Source organism: Lissotriton vulgaris, chromosome 2_1 (genome assembly GCF_964263255.1).
Source record: "Lissotriton vulgaris chromosome 2_1, aLisVul1.2, whole genome shotgun sequence".
NCBI lineage: Eukaryota > Metazoa > Chordata > Amphibia > Caudata > Salamandridae > Lissotriton > Lissotriton vulgaris.
In genome coordinates this window covers 1,968,216,381-1,968,237,593 of record NC_141687.1, presented here as the reverse complement: position 1 = coordinate 1,968,237,593, position 21,213 = coordinate 1,968,216,381, and the positions used below count along the sequence as shown (strand labels likewise).

The 21,213-nt window shown below is 47.7% G+C and overlaps 1 protein-coding gene across 5 annotated transcripts in view; it reads right to left on the bottom strand.

Moving 5' to 3' along the window:
• TTLL13 (tubulin tyrosine ligase like 13) overlaps positions 1 to 21,213 on the bottom strand; it is a 653,894-nt gene that overhangs the window by 239,261 nt on the left and 393,420 nt on the right. The window contains exon 14 of one of the 5 annotated variants that reach the window (XM_086958165.1): positions 16,292 to 16,422. The exons of the other annotated variants lie outside the window; for them this stretch is intronic. Coding sequence (XP_086814291.1) covers positions 16,381 to 16,422 — 42 coding nt within the window. The 3' untranslated portion in view covers positions 16,292 to 16,380. Of the gene's footprint in view, positions 1 to 16,291; positions 16,423 to 21,213 lie in introns of those variants that run through there. 5 annotated transcript variants of the gene reach the window in all.

Genomic DNA, 21,213 nt, shown 5'->3' with positions numbered 1-21,213 from the left:
ACTAATAAAAGTAGATATAAGGCCGCTTTGCGGGCGTACCACTCTGCCTGTGACACCGCCAGAGCTAATCATGCCAACACTACTATAATTAATGCCCAAAACAGACCTAAGGCCTTGTTCAAAGTGGTTAAAGATCTGTCAGGCATGTCTTCTACCCCGAAAGACCCCTGTCTGGATTCAACTCAATGTAATGCCCTGGCAACTTTCTTTAGGGAGGAAATAGATAAGATCTATGCTATCTTTGACGCCACCCCCACTGCTCCTTCCATCTCCTCGTCTTTTTCTCCCACTCTTGGGTCCGGCACTGTATCTAGGTCAATTCCAACCACCCCCGCACTTCATTCCTGGGAGCTAATTTCGCTCTCACTTTTTCTAAAATATCTTAATGAAATCAAATCCGGTTCTCCTCTTGATCCTATGCCTCCACAAATTCTTCGCACTTTGGATCCTACCATACTTCAGATCATTCTGAATCTTTTAAATGCTTCATTGGTTGAAGCTAAGGTCCCTAATGAATGGAAACACGCGATGGTGGTTCCATTGTTAAAAAAGGCCAACGCGGACCCAAACAACCCCTCTAACTTTCGTCCCATCTCTTTGCTCCCTTGCTACTCTAAGGTTCTGGAAAAACACGTTAATTCTCTTCTCACTACTTATGTTGAATCTTCTAATCTTCTTCAATGTTCTCAATCCGGGTTCAGGGCTGGCTTCTCTACTGAGACCACGCTTCTTGGTGTGTCGGAGACCATTAGAAAACAGTGGCACTCATTTTGTTAGACTTGAGTGCCGCTTTTGACACCGTCTCCCATTCCATCTTGCTGTCCACCTTGAAATCGGTGGGTATTGATGGTTCCGCCCTGGCCTGGATTGCTAGCTTTCTCTCTAACCGCACTTTTCAAGTTTTCTCTTCTTCGTCTGCTTCTTCTGTCTTTTCCTCCCCCCACGGTGTGCCCCAAGGATCTATTCTTAGCCCTCTTTTTTTCAATCTCTATGTGAGACCTCTTGCCTTCCTGGCTGAGCAAGCAGGCCTCACAATCTACTCTTACGCAGACGATACACAAATCGTCTACTCGCTTTCCACCAATAAACACCTTCCCACGACTTCCTTGCAATCTGGGTTGGAACAAATTGCCAACTGGATGCACTGTCATAAATTAAAGCTTAATGGAGATAAAACAGAGCTACTTCTATTCGGCCCGCACACTTCGCTCTGGGGCCCTCAACATTGGCCTCTCCAGATGGGCCTGTCTCCAACCCCTTCAACCTCAGTTCGCAACCTCGGGGTTCTTTTTGACAACCAGCTGTCTTTTAAGCAACACGTCGTAAAAGTCTCTGCCACCTGTACTACCATCATTAGGTGGCTGAGAAAAATCACGTGGATGCTTCCAGCTGACACCCTAAGGACAGTAGTCCAGGCTCTTGTCACCTCACGCCTGGACTACGGGAACATTCTGCTTCTGGGTGCTTGTAAGGAGGTACTACAGAAACTCCAGGTGGTCCAGAACATGGCAGTCCGCCTTCTCTGCAATTTGCCTGCTAGGTCTTCGGCCTCTATTCATCTACGTAAGCTGCATTGGTTGCGCATTGAGAGCAGAGTAAAATTTAAAGCTCTCTGCATTATGCACCATATTAAAATGGGTAAGGCCCCTAGATACCTTTCCTCTTTAGTCCAGCATTACGTTCCCTCCCGTACGTTGAGATCCTCCACACAAGACAAGTTTCTGATCCCCCGGGTCAACAGAGTCAAAATGGGCGGCCGCTCGTTTGCTCTGCTGGCACCTTCCTTATGGAATTCTATTCCCCAATCCTTACGTTCCGAAATTTGTTACTGTACATTCCGTAAAGGAATCAAGACATGGCTTTTTAATTCTTAATTGGTGCACGGATCCCCTCTAAACCTATCTCATTCTCTGTTTTTCTTTAGCGCCGGGAAACCTCCGGGTAGCTGCGCGCTCAAAAAATGCAATTATAATAATAATAATACCCGTCTAGGGTTCTCTCTGGAGACAATTGACAGGGGCATTGGGTCACTGACAATGATGGAGTAAAAGGGATCTGTGGGGGGCAGGAGCAGTTCTCTATCCTCCCCATCATTAAAGAGTGGGAATGGTCACTAAGCGCTCTGCTTTGTCGGGGTGGCGGGCTATTCCGTCAAGCAGGGAGGGGCGAGGGAGAGGCAGAGGGTTCTCTGTGAGGTGTTCAAGATTTTCATGTTTTAATGTTAGGGCAAAAACTGAAGGATACTGTATATGGTGCTATTGCAAGGGTGCGCTGCATAGGAGATGGTTTGAAACAGTATTTTACCATGGCGGGATGGACAATGTCGACATGCTCTGGAATTGGTACTGATGCCCCCACTACAACCCTAGTGCCTCCCTTGACGTTGCTTACCTGGAATGTGCATGGTCTGGGGGACAAGATTAAAAGAGGGCTAGTGTTGCAATACCTGAAGCACAACGGGCCAGCAGTGGCGTTATTGCAGGAAACATACCTGATGGGTTCAGCATGTAAAGCTATGGACCGCTGGGGTCACAGAATGGTAACAAACTCTAAGTTCACGTCAAGCTCGAGAGGGGTGGGTATTCTGGTTGGTAAACAATTTCCAATGATCATACATCACACTTGGACAGATACTCATGGACGGTTTGCGGCCATATCGTGTCAGTGGGAGGGGAAGCGGTTCAATATTGTGTCGGTATATGTCCCCCTTGCCCTCCACTCTGTGGGTTTTCCGGCGCTTAGCGCATTCTTATTGGGCCTACCGGAGGGAGAGTTGGTTATAGGGGGCGACTTTAATATAGTTGTTGATGGCACCACAGACCGCTACCCTAGTAGGATCACAGGGACGGGTGGATCCCACATGACTGGGTTTGTTAACGCTTTAGGTCTCACTGACGCCTGAAGATATAGACACCCCACAGAACGATCTTACACTTATCAATCAGGAGTACATAATAGGCTCTCCCATATAGACTACTTTCTTGTTCCTGCAGACAGCCTACCCCACTTGACTGATGTTGGGCTCCGTCCTTGAGGCATATCAGACCACTCCCCTGTCTTACTGACTTACACTATGCATACCAAAACACGAAAGCGAATTTTCCCTATTGCTCCAGGCTACTTGCAGGTCCCTAAGATCCGCAAATATATTGTAACGGCTACAAAGCACTATTTTCAAGATAATGTGAACTCTGTACAGTCCCCGGGTGTTTTGTGGGAGGCAAACAAGGCAGTGGTAGGAGGACAGGCTATTGCCTCTATAACGGGCCATAGGCGCACGGCAAAAAGAAAGTTGGATAGACTGACCTGACAGTGCTTCAGGCGCAGTATGAGCAGGACCCCTCTCCAGAGGCGGCGCAAAGCCTGCCTCTTAAACAGTGCGCGCTTTGAGAATATCAGGGTGAACAGGTTAAGTTACAGCTCCAAGCTACGAGGCACACTGTCTATGAGGTAGGAGATAAGGCAGGCAGGCTCTTGGCGTGGCTGGACAGGAGGGAAAGAGCGCAGAGAACAATAGCTCAACTCCACACCCGAATGGTACAATTGTTACTACCTCCGCAGAAATAGTAAACACCCTGGCTGAATATTTTGAACAAGTTTACACTTCTAACTCCCACATGACAACGGAAGAGGCACAAACATACATTAAAGATATCCAAATGTCAGAAGACGTGGCATTATCTCTAGAGGCTGATTTCACGACTGATGAGATCCTGTCTGCCATCCGCTCTTTGCAGTCCGGAAAGGCTGTGGGGCCCAATGGGATCCCCATTGAACTATACAAACGCACATCTGAATTAACGGCCCCACATGTCCTAACAATGGTTTTACATAGCCTGGAGGTAGGAGAGCTACCACGTGACCAACGAACGGCTACTATAGTTACAGTGCCGAAACCTGGTAAACCCCCAGATGAATGTTCGTCATACCGTCCAATATCCCTGCTTAACGCAGAAGCTAAGATTCTGGCAAAAATGATCGCTATCCGCTTGTCCCCACATCTCGAAACTCTGACCCTCCGGATCAATCCGGGTTTATGCCCAATAAGAGCTCGGCACTCAACTTGCGGAGAGTACACGCGGTAATGGCACACATGCAATGTCTGCAGGAGCCAGCAGTCATCCTCTCCTTAGATGATCGAATGGCATTTGACATGGTGGAGTGGACTTATCTGTTCGCTGTCCTCAGGCATCTAGGTTTTGGTCCCAAATTTTGTGCATGGGTGAAACTGCTATACTCACATCCTTTGGCGCACGTAGTAGCCAATGGCCATATTTCAAGGGACTTCTTATTGGGTCGTGGAATGCGCCAGGGCTGCCCACTGTCTCCTTTGCTCTTTGCTCTAGCATTGGAACCACTGGCGGCCTGGATTCGATGGGACCACATGATTAAGGGGCTAAACTGGACTGCAACATGGGAAGACCACATTTTTCTGTATGCGGACGATGTTCTCTTATACTTGACTTCCCCCAGGCGGTCTATCATAGTGCTCTTAGATATTTGTGAAATCTTTGGGCGAGCATTTATTTATTTATTTATTTAAAACATTTGTATAGCGCATCTGTCACCTGGCAGGTATCCTGGCGCTGAGAGATTACTCCACAGGTAGTGAAGGAATCTGTAGTACCTGAGCCAAGGCTCTGTCTGTTGAACATCTGGGAGCCAAACGATCTTTTTTTTTTTTAAATATATTTTTATTGCAGGAATCAGTAAAAAATTACAAAGTGGACCAGCATTATAAGTTCAATCGGAAATAGTAGAACACATCCCATCCCCCCTCAGTAAGATATTCCGTTACACAGCCATTCAGCCCACAACCCGAGGGTCGGACGGCGATTACCAGTGAGGGCCCAATAGGAGGTCGAGGCCGGTCCGGATGATCCACAGTCCGTCATCTGCTTTTCTAAACCATCCTACAAAAAAGAAGCAAAAGAAACCCCCCCCCCAAAAACCCTATGAACTAAACAGAACCCTCCCCAACCCCGCCATCAGTGTATGGTAAGAGATGTAGAAGGAACCATGGGAGAATCCCCCGGGAATGCTACAGACATATAAAGTACAACTGTCTACCGGGACTCGGGGCGAGCTGGATCCTCACTTTCAGAGTCGCTGGAAGCGCAATAATCCCTGAGGGCCTGCACTAATGTCTCCCATTCTAGCGCTGCCTCCTGCGCCTTCTCGTTGTGTTGCCTCCTAGCTAACTGGTATCGCAGCGTGCTTTCCCCTGCCGCCCATTTCAAAAGTTCGCTGTGCCACCGGGCCCCCGTTGGACCAACCCTTGCCTTCCAATTCCTGGTCACCTCCCGCTTAGCAAGGAGAAGCCCTAGATCGATGAATTTACTAGAGATTTTATTTTTGGGGGTATGCGGAAACCAGTGTAGGAGCCCCACCGCCGCATCAACCGATAAGGACCTCCCCGTCACCCTCTTCAGGGTGTCCCCCACCTCGAGCCAATAGGAGGACAACCCCGGGCAAGACCACAGCATGTGGAGGAGGTCTGCTCCAGGCGCTCGGCACCTGGGGCAGTCCGCAGAGTCCGTGGCAAAGTATTGTTGGATCTTCGCCGGGGTCAAATATGCTCTGTGGAGTACATAGAAGTGGACCAATTGAAAGCGGGCGTGGCGCGTGCCCTTCCAGGCCCGCCTCATGAGTTGTGACCAGGTCGTCTCCGGAATCTCCTTCCCTACGTCCGCCTCCCAGCGGGTTCTTAAGGTGGTGAGGGGGGTTAACCCCTCGTTGACCAGTCGGTTATACAGGCAAGTGACCGCCTTGACCGTACCCGCGGACATCATGACATACTGGCACACTGGGGATGTAGGAGGTTCCTCCAATCCGTTCTTCCAGTGCGCCTGAATCGCTCGTACCAGGGCCGTGTGCAAAAGAAAGTCGCCACGAGGAACATCAAAGCGGTCAATGAGCTCCTGAAAGGGCAGTAGCGCCCCATCTTCGTAAAGGTCACCCACCAGCTGCAGACCCGCGTCTTCCCAGTCCGCTAGTCGTGACCAATCACCGCCGTGAGGCAGGGCCGTCAACATACCCAGAGGTATTTCGGGTGCATACGGCAGCCGCAACTGTCCCCGGGCGTGAGCGCGGTTCCAGCATAATCGAATGGTCTTTTCTTCGAGCGTCAGGTCCTGCAAGGCCAGACGTTGTCGCAGCGCGATGAAGGAGATAACATGCCTAGCCATCCCTGTGCCCCTCTCGGTCTCTGGGCCTCGGAACTCTCTGGCGACCTCCTGAGTGAAGGTCTGTAGCTGCGCTGCCAAGTAATACTTCTCAAAGTCCGGCACCGCAAGACCACCCTCAGCTTTCGGCCTTGTCAGGGTCTTGAGGGCCACTCTCCGGCGGCCCGAGCCCCAGAGGAATCCCACCACCATTGACCGTAGCAGACGAAAGGTGGCCGGCGGGATCCAAACAGGCAGCGCACGGAAATAGTACAGCAGCCGGGGGAGCGCCACCATTTTTAGCAGAGCGATTCGCCCCGCCACTGAGAGCGGCAGGGTAGCCCAGAAATCCATGCTACCACGCAGTGCGCGAGTGCTGCGAGCTATGTTCCCATCCAGGAGGTCAGTCGGGTCGTGGTAGATGTACACCCCCAGGTACTTGAAGCAGTCAGGTTCCCATCTAATCTCCCTACTGATGTCGGGGCTGGGCGTGCCCCTGCGAACCGGGAACAGACAGGTCTTGGCCCAATTCACCCGAAGGCCCGAGATCTCCCCAAACGCCGTGAGCGCCGATGCAGCCCCATTCAAGGCATCAATCGGGTCCTCAAGGAAGAGCAACAGGTCATCAGCGTACAGCGAGACATAATGTGGGCCCGATGGTGTCCGCAAACCGATCGGAGCAGCAGCGCCAGTGGCTCCACCGCTAGTGCGAAGAGAAGCGGGGACAGTGAACAACCCTGCCTCGTGCCTCTCTCCACCGGGTATTGCGAGGAAATCAGCGGGCCTGCCCGTACCCTGGCCGATGCCGAGGCATACAGTACCGTAGTCCACCTGACGAAGCCCTCACCTAGGCCGAACCGCAGTAGTACACTGCGCAGGTAGTCCCATTCCAAGCTGTCAAAGGCCTTTTCCAAATCCACCGAAAGGACCACAGGGCACGGGGCGTCCACGAGCGGTTCTCCCAGCAAACGGAACAGCCTGCGGATGTTCATGGTCGTGTTTCGCTTGGGAATGAATCCGGCCTGGTCCTCGTGTACCAGAGAGCGCATGTGACCGAGCAGCCTCGATGCCAATATGCTGCTCAGTATCTTATAATCGACCGTCAACATGGATAAAGGACAGTAGGACGCCGGGTCGGATGAATCCCTTCCCGGTTTGAGAAGGAGAACCACTAAGGCCTCACACATCGAGCCGGGGAGTCGACCCAGCCGTTTCGCCTCTCTGTAAACTATCAGCAGCCTCGGCGCCAGGAGGTCAGCGTAGGCGGAATAAAATTCAATCGGAAGGCCGTCTAGGCCCGGGGTCTTATTCCTCGCCATCCTTTTAATGGCGCTGCAGATTTCACCCAGTTCGATGTCGGAGCCCAGAGCTTTCGCTACGTCCGGCTCCACCGTTGGGAGCTCCAGGGGTCGCAGGTAGTCCTCAATCAGGTCGGGGTCCCTGGCAGAGCAGCTGCGGTACAAGTGTTCATAGTAGCGCAGGTAACAACTCAAGATCTCAGGCTGAGTGTGCACTTCGGCCCCTTCCGCCGTGTGCATGGACGTCGTTAGAGAGGTTTGGCGTGTGGGATTAGCTAACCACGCCAGCAATGCGCCCGATCTGTCCCCCTCCGCGAGCGACCTAGCAGTATAGGCCTTGTAGTCGAAGCAGCGCAACCGCTCGACCTCCGCCGCCACCGCCTCCTTCGCCGCTGCCGTGCGCTCCTGGAGTTCAGGACGCCCGGGGCGGCGGAGTTCCAACTCACGGAGCTTCCGATCAGCCGCAGCCAAGTCATCAAGGATGATTCGCCGCATGCCCACCCTTTTAGAAATGCAGTAGCCCCTGACCACCACCTTAAAGGCGTCCCATTCCAGCGCCCTCGATCCCGCAGTACCCCCATTGGACGCGAAATATTCCGAGATTTTATCCCCTAGGTCCGCCTTAAAAACTATGTCCTCCAAGATCTCCGGGCGCATTTTCCAGGTGGGCACAGCGGGAACCCCGGGAAACCAGCGAAGGTCCAGCAGGAGAGGGTTATGGTCTGAGATAGTCCTGGTCAGATATTCAGACCGGACCGCTGCTGAAGCCAACTCCACCGAGCCCAGAAACCCGTCCAGTCGGACGTGCAACTCGTTTAGGCCCGAGAAGTAGGGGTAGTCCCTAGTGTTGGGGTGTTGTGCCCTCCAGATGTCCGTGAGCCCCCAGTGCGTCTGCCATTCCCTCCTACCTTTAGCCACACGGCGAACCGGAGAGTCAGGGAGGGGGGGTGCGAGCGGTCGGCCTCCACGTCCACTAATGAATTAAAATCCCCTCCGAGCAGGAGGGGCCCAGAGAAGAAGTGGGCCAACGAGCCCGATAACCTGGAAAGAAAGGCATGCTGGTCCACATTAGGCGCATAAACACAGCAAACGTTCAGGTCCCTCCCCCCCAGTGTGCCTGAGATGGCTACGTAGCGACCCTCCGGATCCACCACGGATTTCGTAACCTGGAATGGAACCCCAGCTCTGATCCAAATCAGCGCCCCCCTGGCATACGCTGAGTACGAAGTATAGAAGACATGCCCTCTCCACCTACGCTGTAGCGCCGCCCCTTCCGCCTTGTTGAGATGGGTCTCCTGCAGCAGCGCCATTTGCACCCCTCTACGCACTAAATAAGCGTGGACTTTGTGGCGTCTAGACATAGTGTGAAGCCCCCGTACGTTCCAAGTAATGCATTTCACATTAGCAACATCAGCCATTGTCCCATATCGTTTGTTCCGGGTCTCTCCACCTCGGTCCCAACAAAGAAAGAGCAACAATCAACCCAACACTGATGGCGGCCATTTTCCCCAACCATAAAACAACAACTCCCGTTCGGAACGAACCCCTGCCCACCCTCCCCAGAACAGGACCCAAATAGTACCATCTAGTTCCCATCCAAACCATACCCCCAACAATCCCACAATCCCCGACTAATCCTGCGGTCGCCACCGCAGGAAGGCCTTAAGGGCTAGGTGCGGGCTGGGCGCCGGTAATGGGCCCTCGACTCTCGGACTACCGAGACTAAAGTGAGCCCAAAACAAAAAGCTATGTCACGAGCAGGGCATCCCTCCCCCATCTTCACCGGAGTTCATGGGCAATCGCCTACCCCTGCCACCACCGCTGCAGACCCCCACCCAAATGGAAGTAGCTCACCCCGTCATCCCTGTCCATCCAAAAGGTCCTCAACCGAGTTAGGAGTGATCACCGGCATGTGGACACTGTCGGTCACCGATTCCTCCTAGTCCGTTGGTGCCCCCTCGTCTCCAGGGTCCGTTTCCTCGATAATGGGGCCTTCTCGTGAACCAGACAGCGTAGACAACATCTCCAACACTCCCTTCCGTTCCGCCGACATCTCCACGGTCGAAGGTCTGCCTGTCTGGCCACGGCGACTCCGAAGCCTTTTGGACCGCCGTCGCTGTCCAGGTTCTGTTGCCAGCTGAGATGACGAGCTGAAACCATCTTTACCAGCCCTATAGAGTTCGAGCCAGTTACAGACTTCCTCCGGGGAATCAAAGAACTGAGTCTTGTCATCAACGATTATGCGGAGCCTTGCGGGAAACAGGAGCGAGTATTGGATGCCCTCGCTCCGGAGTTCGCGCTTGATCGCCAGGAAAGAGGACCGTCTGCGCTGGGTCTCATACGTGTAGTCCGGGAAAATGTTCACCTGGCTATTCTCCACCTTGTAAGGGCCATTATGTCTGGCGGCATTAAGGATGAGGTCTCTGTCCCTAAAATGCAGCAAACGTGCCACCACCGGCCGTGGGGCGCGGCCCTGCTGCAGCGGCCTCGCTGGCACCCTGTGTGCTCGCTCCGGGGTGTAGAAGGAGGACAGGCCTTCCGGGGCCACTGTGTCCCGGAGCCAGGCTTCCTAGTAGGCCACCATATCGCCATCTTCAATCTTTTCCGGCAGGCCCATCACTCGAATGTTGTTTCGCCTATTACGTCCCTCCGCATCCTCCGCTCGCCGTTCCAGGGCCTCAACCCGGGATAGGGCATCCTTCATCGTCGCGGCCAGGGTCTTCTGCGCGGGCTCTAAGGTCTTTACCGAGCCCTCCACTTCCTTGACTCTATCCGAGAGCTTGCCATGGTCCGCTCTAAGGAGGCCCAGGCTCGTCGCAACCTGGGCAATGTCCTGCTGGAGGGCCGAGCGCGTGGTCGCTATCGCCTCCAGGACCCGGTCAAATTGTTGTTGCAAGTGAGGGCCACCAGAGCTCTCCGGGTCCCCACGATCATCTTTGTCCAGCGCCTCCGAATCCGAGGCGGCTGGAGTGGTCCTCTTGGGTCCTCTCGGTTTTCCCATGGCGCTGGAGTCCCACGGTGGAAAGTCAGTCAGAGGCACCACCGAATGCGGGCGTCGACTATGTCCCTCCCGGCAGGCTGTCGTGGAGCCGAGGGTCGTCGATCTCCGTCTCCAGGGCCTGTTGGTCTTCCGCAACCCCGGGCCGCGCCACCACCGTGTCGTCGGAGGGCACTGAGGAGGAGGCGGGGACAATCGGCGCCAGGTCGGGTAGGCCCGCTTGGCCGATGAGGATCTGGAACGAGAGTCACCAACGCCGCCGGAGACTTCGTGGCGCCAAGGCGCCGTGCTGCCCATGGAGTTCAGTCACTCGGCGGGGTGCAGCCGGGTGCGGCACAGGGGGTCGGTTCCACACACAGGGTCGCCAGACGTCCGTGTTCCGAGGTCAACGATAGTCCGGACCTCAGACCGTCCGGGATCGGTCACCGTGCTCAGATTCTGAGTAAAGCAACACCCAGACCATCACATCATAGGGAGATAGGAGGCGGAGGGTGCGCCGTGCCCAACGATGCTCCTCCGGATTAAGGGTCCCGGCCAAGGAGTCGAGAAGGTCCGGGCGCCATCTTGGGTCGCACTCCGCGGGTCCCCAAACTTATTTTCCGTCGGATCAACCGGTTTTCGAGTTTCACCGGGCGTCTCAGCAGGTCCCAATCAGTCCGATCATCGGTTTGCGGGGACTAGGGTGCCCCGCGGACTCCGATCTGCAGGATCAACGCGGGCTCAGTCCCGGAGCCGAGCTCTCAGGCGACCATCCTCCTCTGACCTAGGCAATGGTGCGACACCCTTGGGTGCTCCTCACGTTGGGTTATCGCCAATATTAACATCATCCAGCGAGGAGGCTCAATCACCTAACCCACAGGGGGCCCATAACCTGACAATAATATCTTTGAATGTTGCTGGCCTAAAAGGCAAATTGTCCGTAACCGACGGGAGGATCTCTATTGACAAGGCTGACATTCTCATGTTTCAAGAGACTCTGGATTTAATGGCTTCTGTAAAGCATGATTTTAAAAGTTTCTTCATGCCAGCGCAGAAGTCTCGCTCAGGCAGAGCCTCAGGGGGCCTCACAATATGAGTCAGTATTAGGTTAGGATGCCAGGTGAAACAATTAAGCATCAACTTCAAGGATATCTTGGGGTTACAACTTGGGCCGTGGAATGACAAAAATCTTTTTTTTTATAATGTGTAGAATAGGAAAACCCCGCAGCTGCAGATTTGGAGATTATAACTAACCTGAGGGAATGCCTACCCATTCCTAGTAGAGATATCGCTATTATAATTGGGGGCAATTTTAATATATCTTTAGACCCTTCAGTTCTAATTAGAGACATAGCTAGCGATGAAGACCTCCACCATGGTGATCTCCGTCAGCAAGGAGCTTTTATCCCCACCACCTCTAAGGTTACTCTTCAATTGATAGATCTCTCTCTCTCTCTCATGCCAATTGAGAACATGTAATGGTCGTACCCCTCAGATTTAAAGAGGCAGCCCACATTAAGGAGGGGACCTTATAGAAACAACCCGCCAGATTCATCATTCTCCCGTTTTGCGAGGCCCTAATAGCGATTCATAGCGAATCGCTATTAAGGACTCGCAAAACGGGATTCATGTAGGAATCGCAATATTTTTTGCGATTCCTACACATTCTTTATTTGCGATTAGCAAATTGCTAATCGCAAATAAGGAAAAACTCCCCATGCATTCCTATGGGCCAAAAGGCCCATAGGAATGAATGGTGAGTATTCCTTATTTGCGATTAGCAATTTGCTAATCGCAAATAGGATAGCGATTTGAAGGGTGCCAGGGGTGTCCGAAGGACACCCTGTAGCACCCCTCAAATGATCTGTGACATAGGTGTTGCACACACACATGTCCAAAGGACATGTGTGTGTGTAACATGCAACTCAGAAAAATGCATTTAAATGCATTTTTCAGAGTTTTTGCAATTTACCGCAAGGTCTGACCTCGCGGTAAATTGCGCCTGGAAATTGCGAATTCGCAAATTTAAATAGGATGTTGAATTGCATTTAAGGAATCTCAAATAGAGATTCCTTAAATGTCATTCCTCGCAAAATTGCGAGATCGCAATTAGCGATTTTTACATTTGGGATGCTGAATCCCAAATGCAAAAATCGCTCTCGCAAAGGGCCTGATTCTCAGAATCTGGCCCTTTGCGAGCGCAAAAAAGCTTGATGAATCAGGCTGAACATCTACTATTTTCTCTTAGATCTCTAATCTTGACCTCAGCTGATTGATATGAGGGTCAAGGACAGATATGAAAGTGACCACTGTCCCTTGCTTTTATATCTTGTGGGTGGACTCGTTTTTAGAAAATCTGGCCAAAGACTTGCCAAAGTACATTGGCTGTCACCAACAACAGAAGAAACATCAGATAGGATAGTATTGCTTCAAATCCTGGTGCTCTAAGCCAAATATTGGAACACTTTTTGGCATCAATGAGTGACGACGATCTTAACCCCCGGGATTAATAGAGCTCCATGGTGATTGTTTCAATGAGCTTAAGAGCACTTCTTTTACCAAAACTATAACTACAAATTCCAACCACACGCAGATTAATAGCTCTTGGTATAATAAAGAGTGTAGAGAGGTCAAAACCTCCCTGGTTAAATCTATGAAATATGGCCGACAATCCCTGATCCAGGAAGCAAGGACCAGGTATAAAGAAATCATTAAAAATACCAAGAGAACCTGGGAATCTCAAATATGGGGGGACATCTTAGAAGCCATTTGAAATAAAAACCCAGCCACCTTTTGGCATATATTTAGCCATGGAAATAAGTCAGACATAATGACACCTGAAGCCAACATCCAACCCATGGACTGGGTGTTCCATTTTCAATCCCATTATGGCAAGGGCAAACTAAACAATATATAGAAAGATCTGCCTGTTCACGAGTTGCTGTTCGAAGCCCAGGGACTGCCAAGAGTTCCTAAATGATAAATGAGTATTCACCCTATCTGTGACACAGCAGGCTATCTGTGAACTGAAACTTGGAAAGGCCCTTGTGCCGGATAAGATCCCTGGGGATTTGTTCAAATCTGTACCAGAGACCTGATCACCATACTTAAACCGTGTCTGAAATGCCATTATGGCAGATTCCTGGAAGGGAGAAGAAATAGTAACCATATACCTGAAAGGCATGAGATTGGTTCCAGCAAACTATTGCCAAATAGGCGTGATGGATATAGCCCATAAGATCTTCTGCAAACAAGTTCTGGGCCATTTAAATACTTGGTTGGAAATAATAATATTTTGTCCCCTTTTCAGGCAGGATTTCGCCCCAAAATAAGTAATGTAGACCACGTTTTTAGGTAGTTGAGGCTGAGGTGGAAAACTATAGATCTCAATGGAGGGAGCCTTTATGCAGCATTCATGGACCTCAAGGCTGCCTTCGATAATGTCCACAGGGTTAAACTCTGGGCAAACTTGAAGGACATGGGTATCCCTCCCGTGCTACTCAAAATCATTGTGCGACTCCACACCGGAAACTATACCCAAGTAAGATGGGGCTCTGAGGTTCAATTAACAGATCACATCCCAGAAGATAAGGGTGTAAGGCAAGGATGTGTTCTTGCCCCAGCACTCTTTCTACTTTTTATTAACAGGTGAGACATCTTCCTAATGTGTCCTGGGTGGTGTCAAGATCACAGCACTATTTGCCGATGACACCTTCTTGGTGTCAAAAACCCCCAAAGGACTGGAACTACTATTAGAAAGATTTAACTTGTTTTGCCTTACTACAGGGCCAGCCATAAATGCTGATAAAACACAGTTTATGTCTAATAATCCCTATAAACAATGCTGAGGGACAATTAGACTAGGGAGAGTTAATCTGGAGAGAGTCTCAGATTTCAAGTACCTGGGTATGCATCTGTCCAGCACCAGCTCATGGGACAGCCAGATAGTCACGAGTGGGCTACTTATTAATCATAGGGCTGCTGCCATGTTGAATAGGGCTGCAGCCATGTTGAATCTTACCAAAAATCCATATTTTCATCCAATGTCAGCACTATTGGAAAGCTGGAGAGCCCAAGCTGTGTCTGCGGCTACTGATGGCTAAGAACTCTGGGGCCATAGCAATGTGAAATCGCCATGGATTGCTGAACATAAGTTCTTTCGGTCAGAGCTTGGACTCCCCCAAGGTACGCCCCAGGTTTTCTTTAGAATAGACCTAAATGTATGCCCAAACAATGCCACAGTGAGATTACAACCAATCTCATATTGGCTGAGATTATGGCTGTTCTATGAGCTAGAATGCTTTAGGAACGGATACAAGGATATTCTCATAACCCCAGATGTGTTAACACTTTGCAGTGGCTAAGCTACATTAAGCAATCTCTTTTTGCACTGGGGGCTTCTGATCTTTCGCAATGCCCAGAGTGCGTCTCTGCTTCTTCAGTAAAAGGGGTCAAAGTTCCTTTCTGTACTAAGGAGACAAGGAAGGTACTCACATCCATTAGTAGTGGCAGTCTATCTGACTACCTGTTGAACCTCAAATGTGAACTAAGATTTGAAACCTACCTGGACGAGATCGACCCACCATTTAGTAGATCCTTGTATATAAAATTTAGGCTGGGTATTCTGCCACTCGCATCTTTCACCTGTAATTGGAGGCACCACACAGAGAGTAGCACAGCATGCCCAGCCCGTGGAGCAGCCCGCCCAGGAGACAGATGCTCATCCACTTTTTTCTGCCCAGGATATACCAGACAAAGTAAATGATGAATTGTACCCGGCCTTATGTAGACTTCTTGGAACATGAATCGACAAACAAGACGTGCAGATTTGAAGGTCAGACACGAGGTCTTGTGTGGTCTTTTCTTTGGCAAATTTTTTAGAAGTAGTCTGGCCTGTTTGCACCAGAAAAATTATGCGAACGCGCAAATTTAAACATTGATTACAATCATGATAGTTGCCACTGTACATCGTTGCCAAGCTGACTATTAAATATAACCTGCCAAGAAACTTTTAATTGTATAACAAAATAATGTTTTTACGTGTTCTGCTTTTAAAATCATATTTAACCTTTAAAATTGATTTTACGCAGAGATTTTATTTAATATAACATTTTACATTGTGGTCCTTTTAACTGGACAATGTTTATCTTGTATCCACTTGATTAATATCACAATGTGCTTTCCATTATGTGTTGCTTTTATGGTCGCTGACCAAAATAAAGTATTTTGGCGGAACGGAATGGAAATTGATTTGAGTACTCTAGAACTGTTTGAGGATTATTGCTAGTAATTATATTGGTATAGGGGGAAAGAAGACACTTTTAAAAACATTTAAGCATCACATTTTGACTATTTTTAATATACAAGGAATAAGCCAGGCCACTTCAGCTAATGGGCCCAGAGGAGGTGGCATTTGCTGCTCTCTTAACTTAGGCTATAAGTTGACTGGTGCTGTAAGTGCATAGATGAGGAGTGAACCTTTTCATTATGTATAAAAAGCAACAACTTATGAAGTATGAAACAATACCACAAAATGAGCTGAATTACAATTTAAAGTGCTTCAAAGAGCCAGGCATAGCGGACAGCAAGAGAAAGAATGGGAGCGGGTTTTGGTTTCCAAACTATTTTTGATAAATGCTCAAGTTGGATTTTAACTCTCCAATGTCATGTTTATTTTTTTCTGACCCAACCATATAGAAAGCTAGCCTTGTTTGATCTTATAATTAACATTTAATCTACTAATTTGTTAGGTATTATATTAACCCTTGCTATAAACAAAACACTCAACAGGTCTTGAGGTATATTTCTTTTAATGTAAAGGCAGAGTTCATATCAGATGATTAGATCATACTTGTACTGCAGGTAAATCCCCATCAAGTTCAAAGTTCATATCCTGTATCCCACTCATAGGCAAAATGGTTTTCTCAGATGGTCCTATTTTTCAAATCTCCTCTTCACAAGGGACACTGAACTCAGACAAGTCCTGGAGGAAGAGAGAAGGAAAATCAGCCTATGTATGCTCCTAAGTTCTGGTTCTTTTCCCACTTATGGTATATCACTAGTCTTCTGGAAGACTGAAGGGAAATCAGCTGCTGAATGCTCCCAGCTTCTAGCCCACCTTCTAAGTGGTTCCTACTTCTTCCACTTACATGTCTTCCACCCTGGGTGGCCCCACCTACTTTGAAAAAAAAGCCCTACTAGATTGGCCCATGGTGGGTGCATCTATCCCAAATCTCATGCAGCCAATGGGGAGAGTATATGAAGCATGGCATGATATATCCTGTTCCCAACCCTTTTGAAAGCTTGTTGCAGTGTAACAAACCATGGGTTTTGCTACCTGCTGTCCAGTAGTTAACCCACCTTGTGAAACGCCTCCCCTGCTGGTTTTCGGCACCGTGTACTACTGTGGTTTCACCTGAAAAACCCATATATTATCTTAACAGCCCCTGCTTCTGAAGAGATTACAATACACAAAATTATGTTCCCGGCGTATGTTGTCGCCACTACAGGAAACATAACTTTTAACCTTCCCCATAGTGTTGGCCCTAAGGGGCCTCTGCCCACAGTCCTCACAAATACAGCTGTCATGCGCACACATTCCTTTGTGTCTGTGAGGTGTAAGGTGCGACCTGACCGTCGACATGGCACCCTTCTATTCAGACATTCGGAAGGATGTGGCATTGACCATGTCTTCAGTGTCAAAGTAAACATACAGACATATTGTCTATATGCAATAAATATATATTTCCAGTATGTCATTTTTTAAACCATTTTGTTCAAAATAAAAAACTATTTTGAAGTGGCGTACTGAAAAATGAAATGGCAGAGGAAAAAATATGATAATGCGTCTCATAAAATACATCTGCTCCACTGTATTACAAGGGGGGGGGGACTAAAAAAATATGTGTTTACTAACATTACACAGTTTTCTGACTGTGAATGTTATCAAATATTTAGTGGCAAATACATAGTGTGAGGCAAGTTGATGCTGAGTATTGGTGAGGCATGCTCCCATTAGCTAGTTTTAGGTCTTTAAAACTATCTGTCTTATGACATAAACAACACAAATATGTTTCTCATGCGATATGTCACAGTCCGTTTCAAATAAGCATTAATAATGTACTGCATCTTTAAACACCCTATTTTGCACATTTCCTCAATCACTTCTATAACAAATGACGTTTATTCATCACCTCTTACTCCAGCAGTCCAGGGTCCAAGTTTACCTAACCGTAGACATGAGTACAGAATATAAATATCAAGTTGTTCACTCGAACCTTGAGGTAAAATAGAACACCATGAATCAAATGACAGACTAGGCTTTTGGAAAAAATTGTTAATTCTTCAACTTTTTCAACCATGGAAGCAGAAAATATTGATAAAATATGTAAACTGGACCTCTATTCATAATTTCCGTGGCAAAATAGTTTTTTCTCTCAAAAATTATGTATTAACCACTACAGTTTATAAAAAGTATTCATCTGATAAAATTAATTTGGAAAAAAAATCTCAAATTAGTGTTTTATCACCAAAACACAATTTAATTTCTAAGATGTGTTGTCACAATTTAAATAAGATTTTTTTGTGCTGTCCCCAAAAGTAGTCTTTCAATCCAATGTTTTTCAATGAAAATCTCCTGCTGCTATAAAAACACAAATCGTGGAATTACGCTTCATATAACGTTCCTCTAACATGGAACTATTATAAAAAAAAACATCAAACAAACACTTCCATGAACTACACCACAAATGTCAAGACTACAACAACAATATTATTCAAGAGGGATTTTAAGCCCAGGTAGGTACTGGCCAGGAGGGAGTAAAGCCCTCTGTTTTGCATCGACTCCTCTGACCTCACCAAGATCTTTAACTAATTGGGACTGCCTTTCACCTGGATACTACTGTTTAATTACAAATAATTTTTCCAATAACCTCCTAGAATACAGCAACATCACGAACAAATTTTGTAACTCAATATTCAGAAAAAAACAAATGTTTTGTGAAAGAAAGGACAACCGAAGTCATTCTTTTTTAACTACATTCAAAAAAAGGCGTCAAAGCGGCACCACCGCTATTAGATCTCTGCAGCACCCACAAAGCTCTGCATCAGCTAAGGGTTCACATTTCTGTTTGAAGCTCCCTGCGGGGCATCAGATTTTTCCCACAGGATGAGGTTGAGTGTTACTTATCCCATCTCACTTTGATGACACGTTTAGGCCTCTATTAAAAATGTGCATTAATAGTAATTAGCTGAGCAAATAATCTGCCCTTGAATTCACATGTGCACATTGACATGAAGCTAATGCAGATTAAACGAATGTGCTAATGACATGGTAAAGTGTCTTCGTGGCTTACACTAACTAGGCCTCAGTTAGGAATCCACAGCATCTTTTCAAAATGGATGTCGAAGTGTCATATTTATTCTCTGTTTATAGTTGTGCTGCACATAGTCAAGCAAGCTGTGTTTTGCTTATTTTTGAATGACACTTTTCTCCAAAAAAACTGCATTGCGTTCATTCATAATGGTTAACTATTGCTTATGTTTTTCTGACACCTTCAAATGACATTAGGTCAGAGGAGATTCATCAATATATTAATGTAGTGGGTTCATGCTAAAGTGTTAGGGCTATGTGACATTTTTAAAATGCTGTCATGTGATTTGTTGAAAATTTAATACTTTGCTCACAGCACCATGATTTTGTAGTTGTAATACTGCCCAATGGAGAGAATAACTATATAAACCCTTGAATTTAGGGAAAAGAGAGAAACTTTTCCTATGTTACTAGCGATGCTGTCCTGTTTCTTACTGATTTTACTGGACACTTGGGACTTAGCATTTTTCCGAATTTTGCTCATTATCCCGCCTTATAATGCATGGCCTTTATTGCAACTGGTTGCTATGTAAGTTTCTGCATGCCATAGTTTTTGAATTGTAGTATTGAATTTTGTAATGAACATTTGTAGTATTTCTAAGTTGCACTCTAGAATACACTTATTGGGTCAGTCTTTCCTTTATTTGACTGTATTTTGGAGAGAAACAAGCTCATCCACAGACCACAACCTGTGCCAGAACATTTAAAGTTTATAACTTAGTTTATGTACTGGCTGTCTGTGTGCGAGGTCCAAATATAGGGGCACCAGCGGGGTACTGGAAGGTAGTTTCACCAAAGTTGTAAGGAAACGATTCTCTATTGTAGACAAGCAGTTAGTAGTGCCAATGCCTATAACTCTGCTCGATAAAGTGCCCCGCCTAACACCTTAGTGTTCTAAATTTCCAAGGCTGGCGCAAGCTGTCTTGTCAGTGTTTTCCTGTGAATTTTGGAAATATAAGCAGTCTGGTGTTGTAGTTGCATTCTGACTTTCTCAATATGTGCAGCCCAGTAAATTGTAGGTGTCAGACGGATGCCGAGATAATCGAAGGCATTAACTCGCTCCAGCTTGCTATTTCCAATTTACACCCATCTTTTGGTGGGGTTGGCAGCTTCTTTTTAAAAAATGATATATTTAGTTTTTGACTCATTTAGGACCAACCCTCGGTCATCACAGAACTTAATAAAATAATTTAAAAGAAGCTGTAGTCCCTCCGGCAACTCTGGGAGACTTACTTAGTGTATCTCGACGACGACGACTGGCAGGAGGCCCTCTCACCCCCCAGGGAAGTTGCCATCCCAATGCACCTATGCCTTACACAACTCAAAATCCTGCACAGAACATCCTTATCAGCACATACATTGGCCAGGATGGGCAGACGCCAAAACTCTGGTTGCCTTAGAGGAAGTGGTGGTGAAGGTACCTTCTTTCACACGATTTGGGAGTGTTCACATCACCAACCCTACTGGGACAAAATTGTTGATACCTTGGAGCGGATGGGGGCGAAAACGATTGACTGTTCTGCTCATCTTTGTTTACCAAATGTGTGGGAGGCCACAGACTTAACCCAAACGGAGCGCACATGGGCTTCCTTGGGGTTTGCTCTCGCCAAAAGGAACTTCGCTCAGGGGTGGGGAGTAGTTGATATACCCAGGATTTCAAAATGGGCCAGAGACTTCGACAATGCAATGACTGCCGATAAAGACGTTTTCAAACGTAGAGGTTGCCCTGGCAAATGGGATAGTAAGAGGGCGAAATGGAATGTGTCGGGGGGGCCTTTGTGTGTTGCCTTCAATTGAATTGCAGAAATCATGCTCTCAATGTTGATCAGCTCACTGTTTAGGGGGATTTGTAGCCATGATTGGATGTATGCACCAGTCTGTGAGACTCTATTGTCATTTCCTACCACTATGCTTTTATGTGATGCCATGGTACCATTGTTTTTGTTCAATAAAAAGAGAATAAAAAAAATTTCAAAAGCTGCTTTAGTCCCAGCAGTGATTTAGAAATTAAAAGCGTGTCGTCGGCAAAAAGAAGGGCAGGAACTATTTTTGGACCAAATTTTGGGGCATCACACCCATCTCTATAGAGAAAATCGACAACACCAGTAATACAAAGTGTAAAAAGAGTGAGGGCAAAAAAGCATCCCTGTCTGACTCCGCACTGAACTGGGAAGGGATCTGTGACTTTATTGTTCCCCCTCACCTCACACCTGTGCGGTGTTGGATGAATGTAATCTGATCAAAACATCTAAGAGATTCATCAGCATACTCTGTTCCTTTAAGATTGTCTAAAGCCTTGTACGCAGAACTAGGTCAAAATCAGATCGTAAGTCAACAAAGGACACATAAAGCTTTCCTCCCTTGGCTACCACTTCCTTTCAATATATGCAAAGTAGCCGGAAG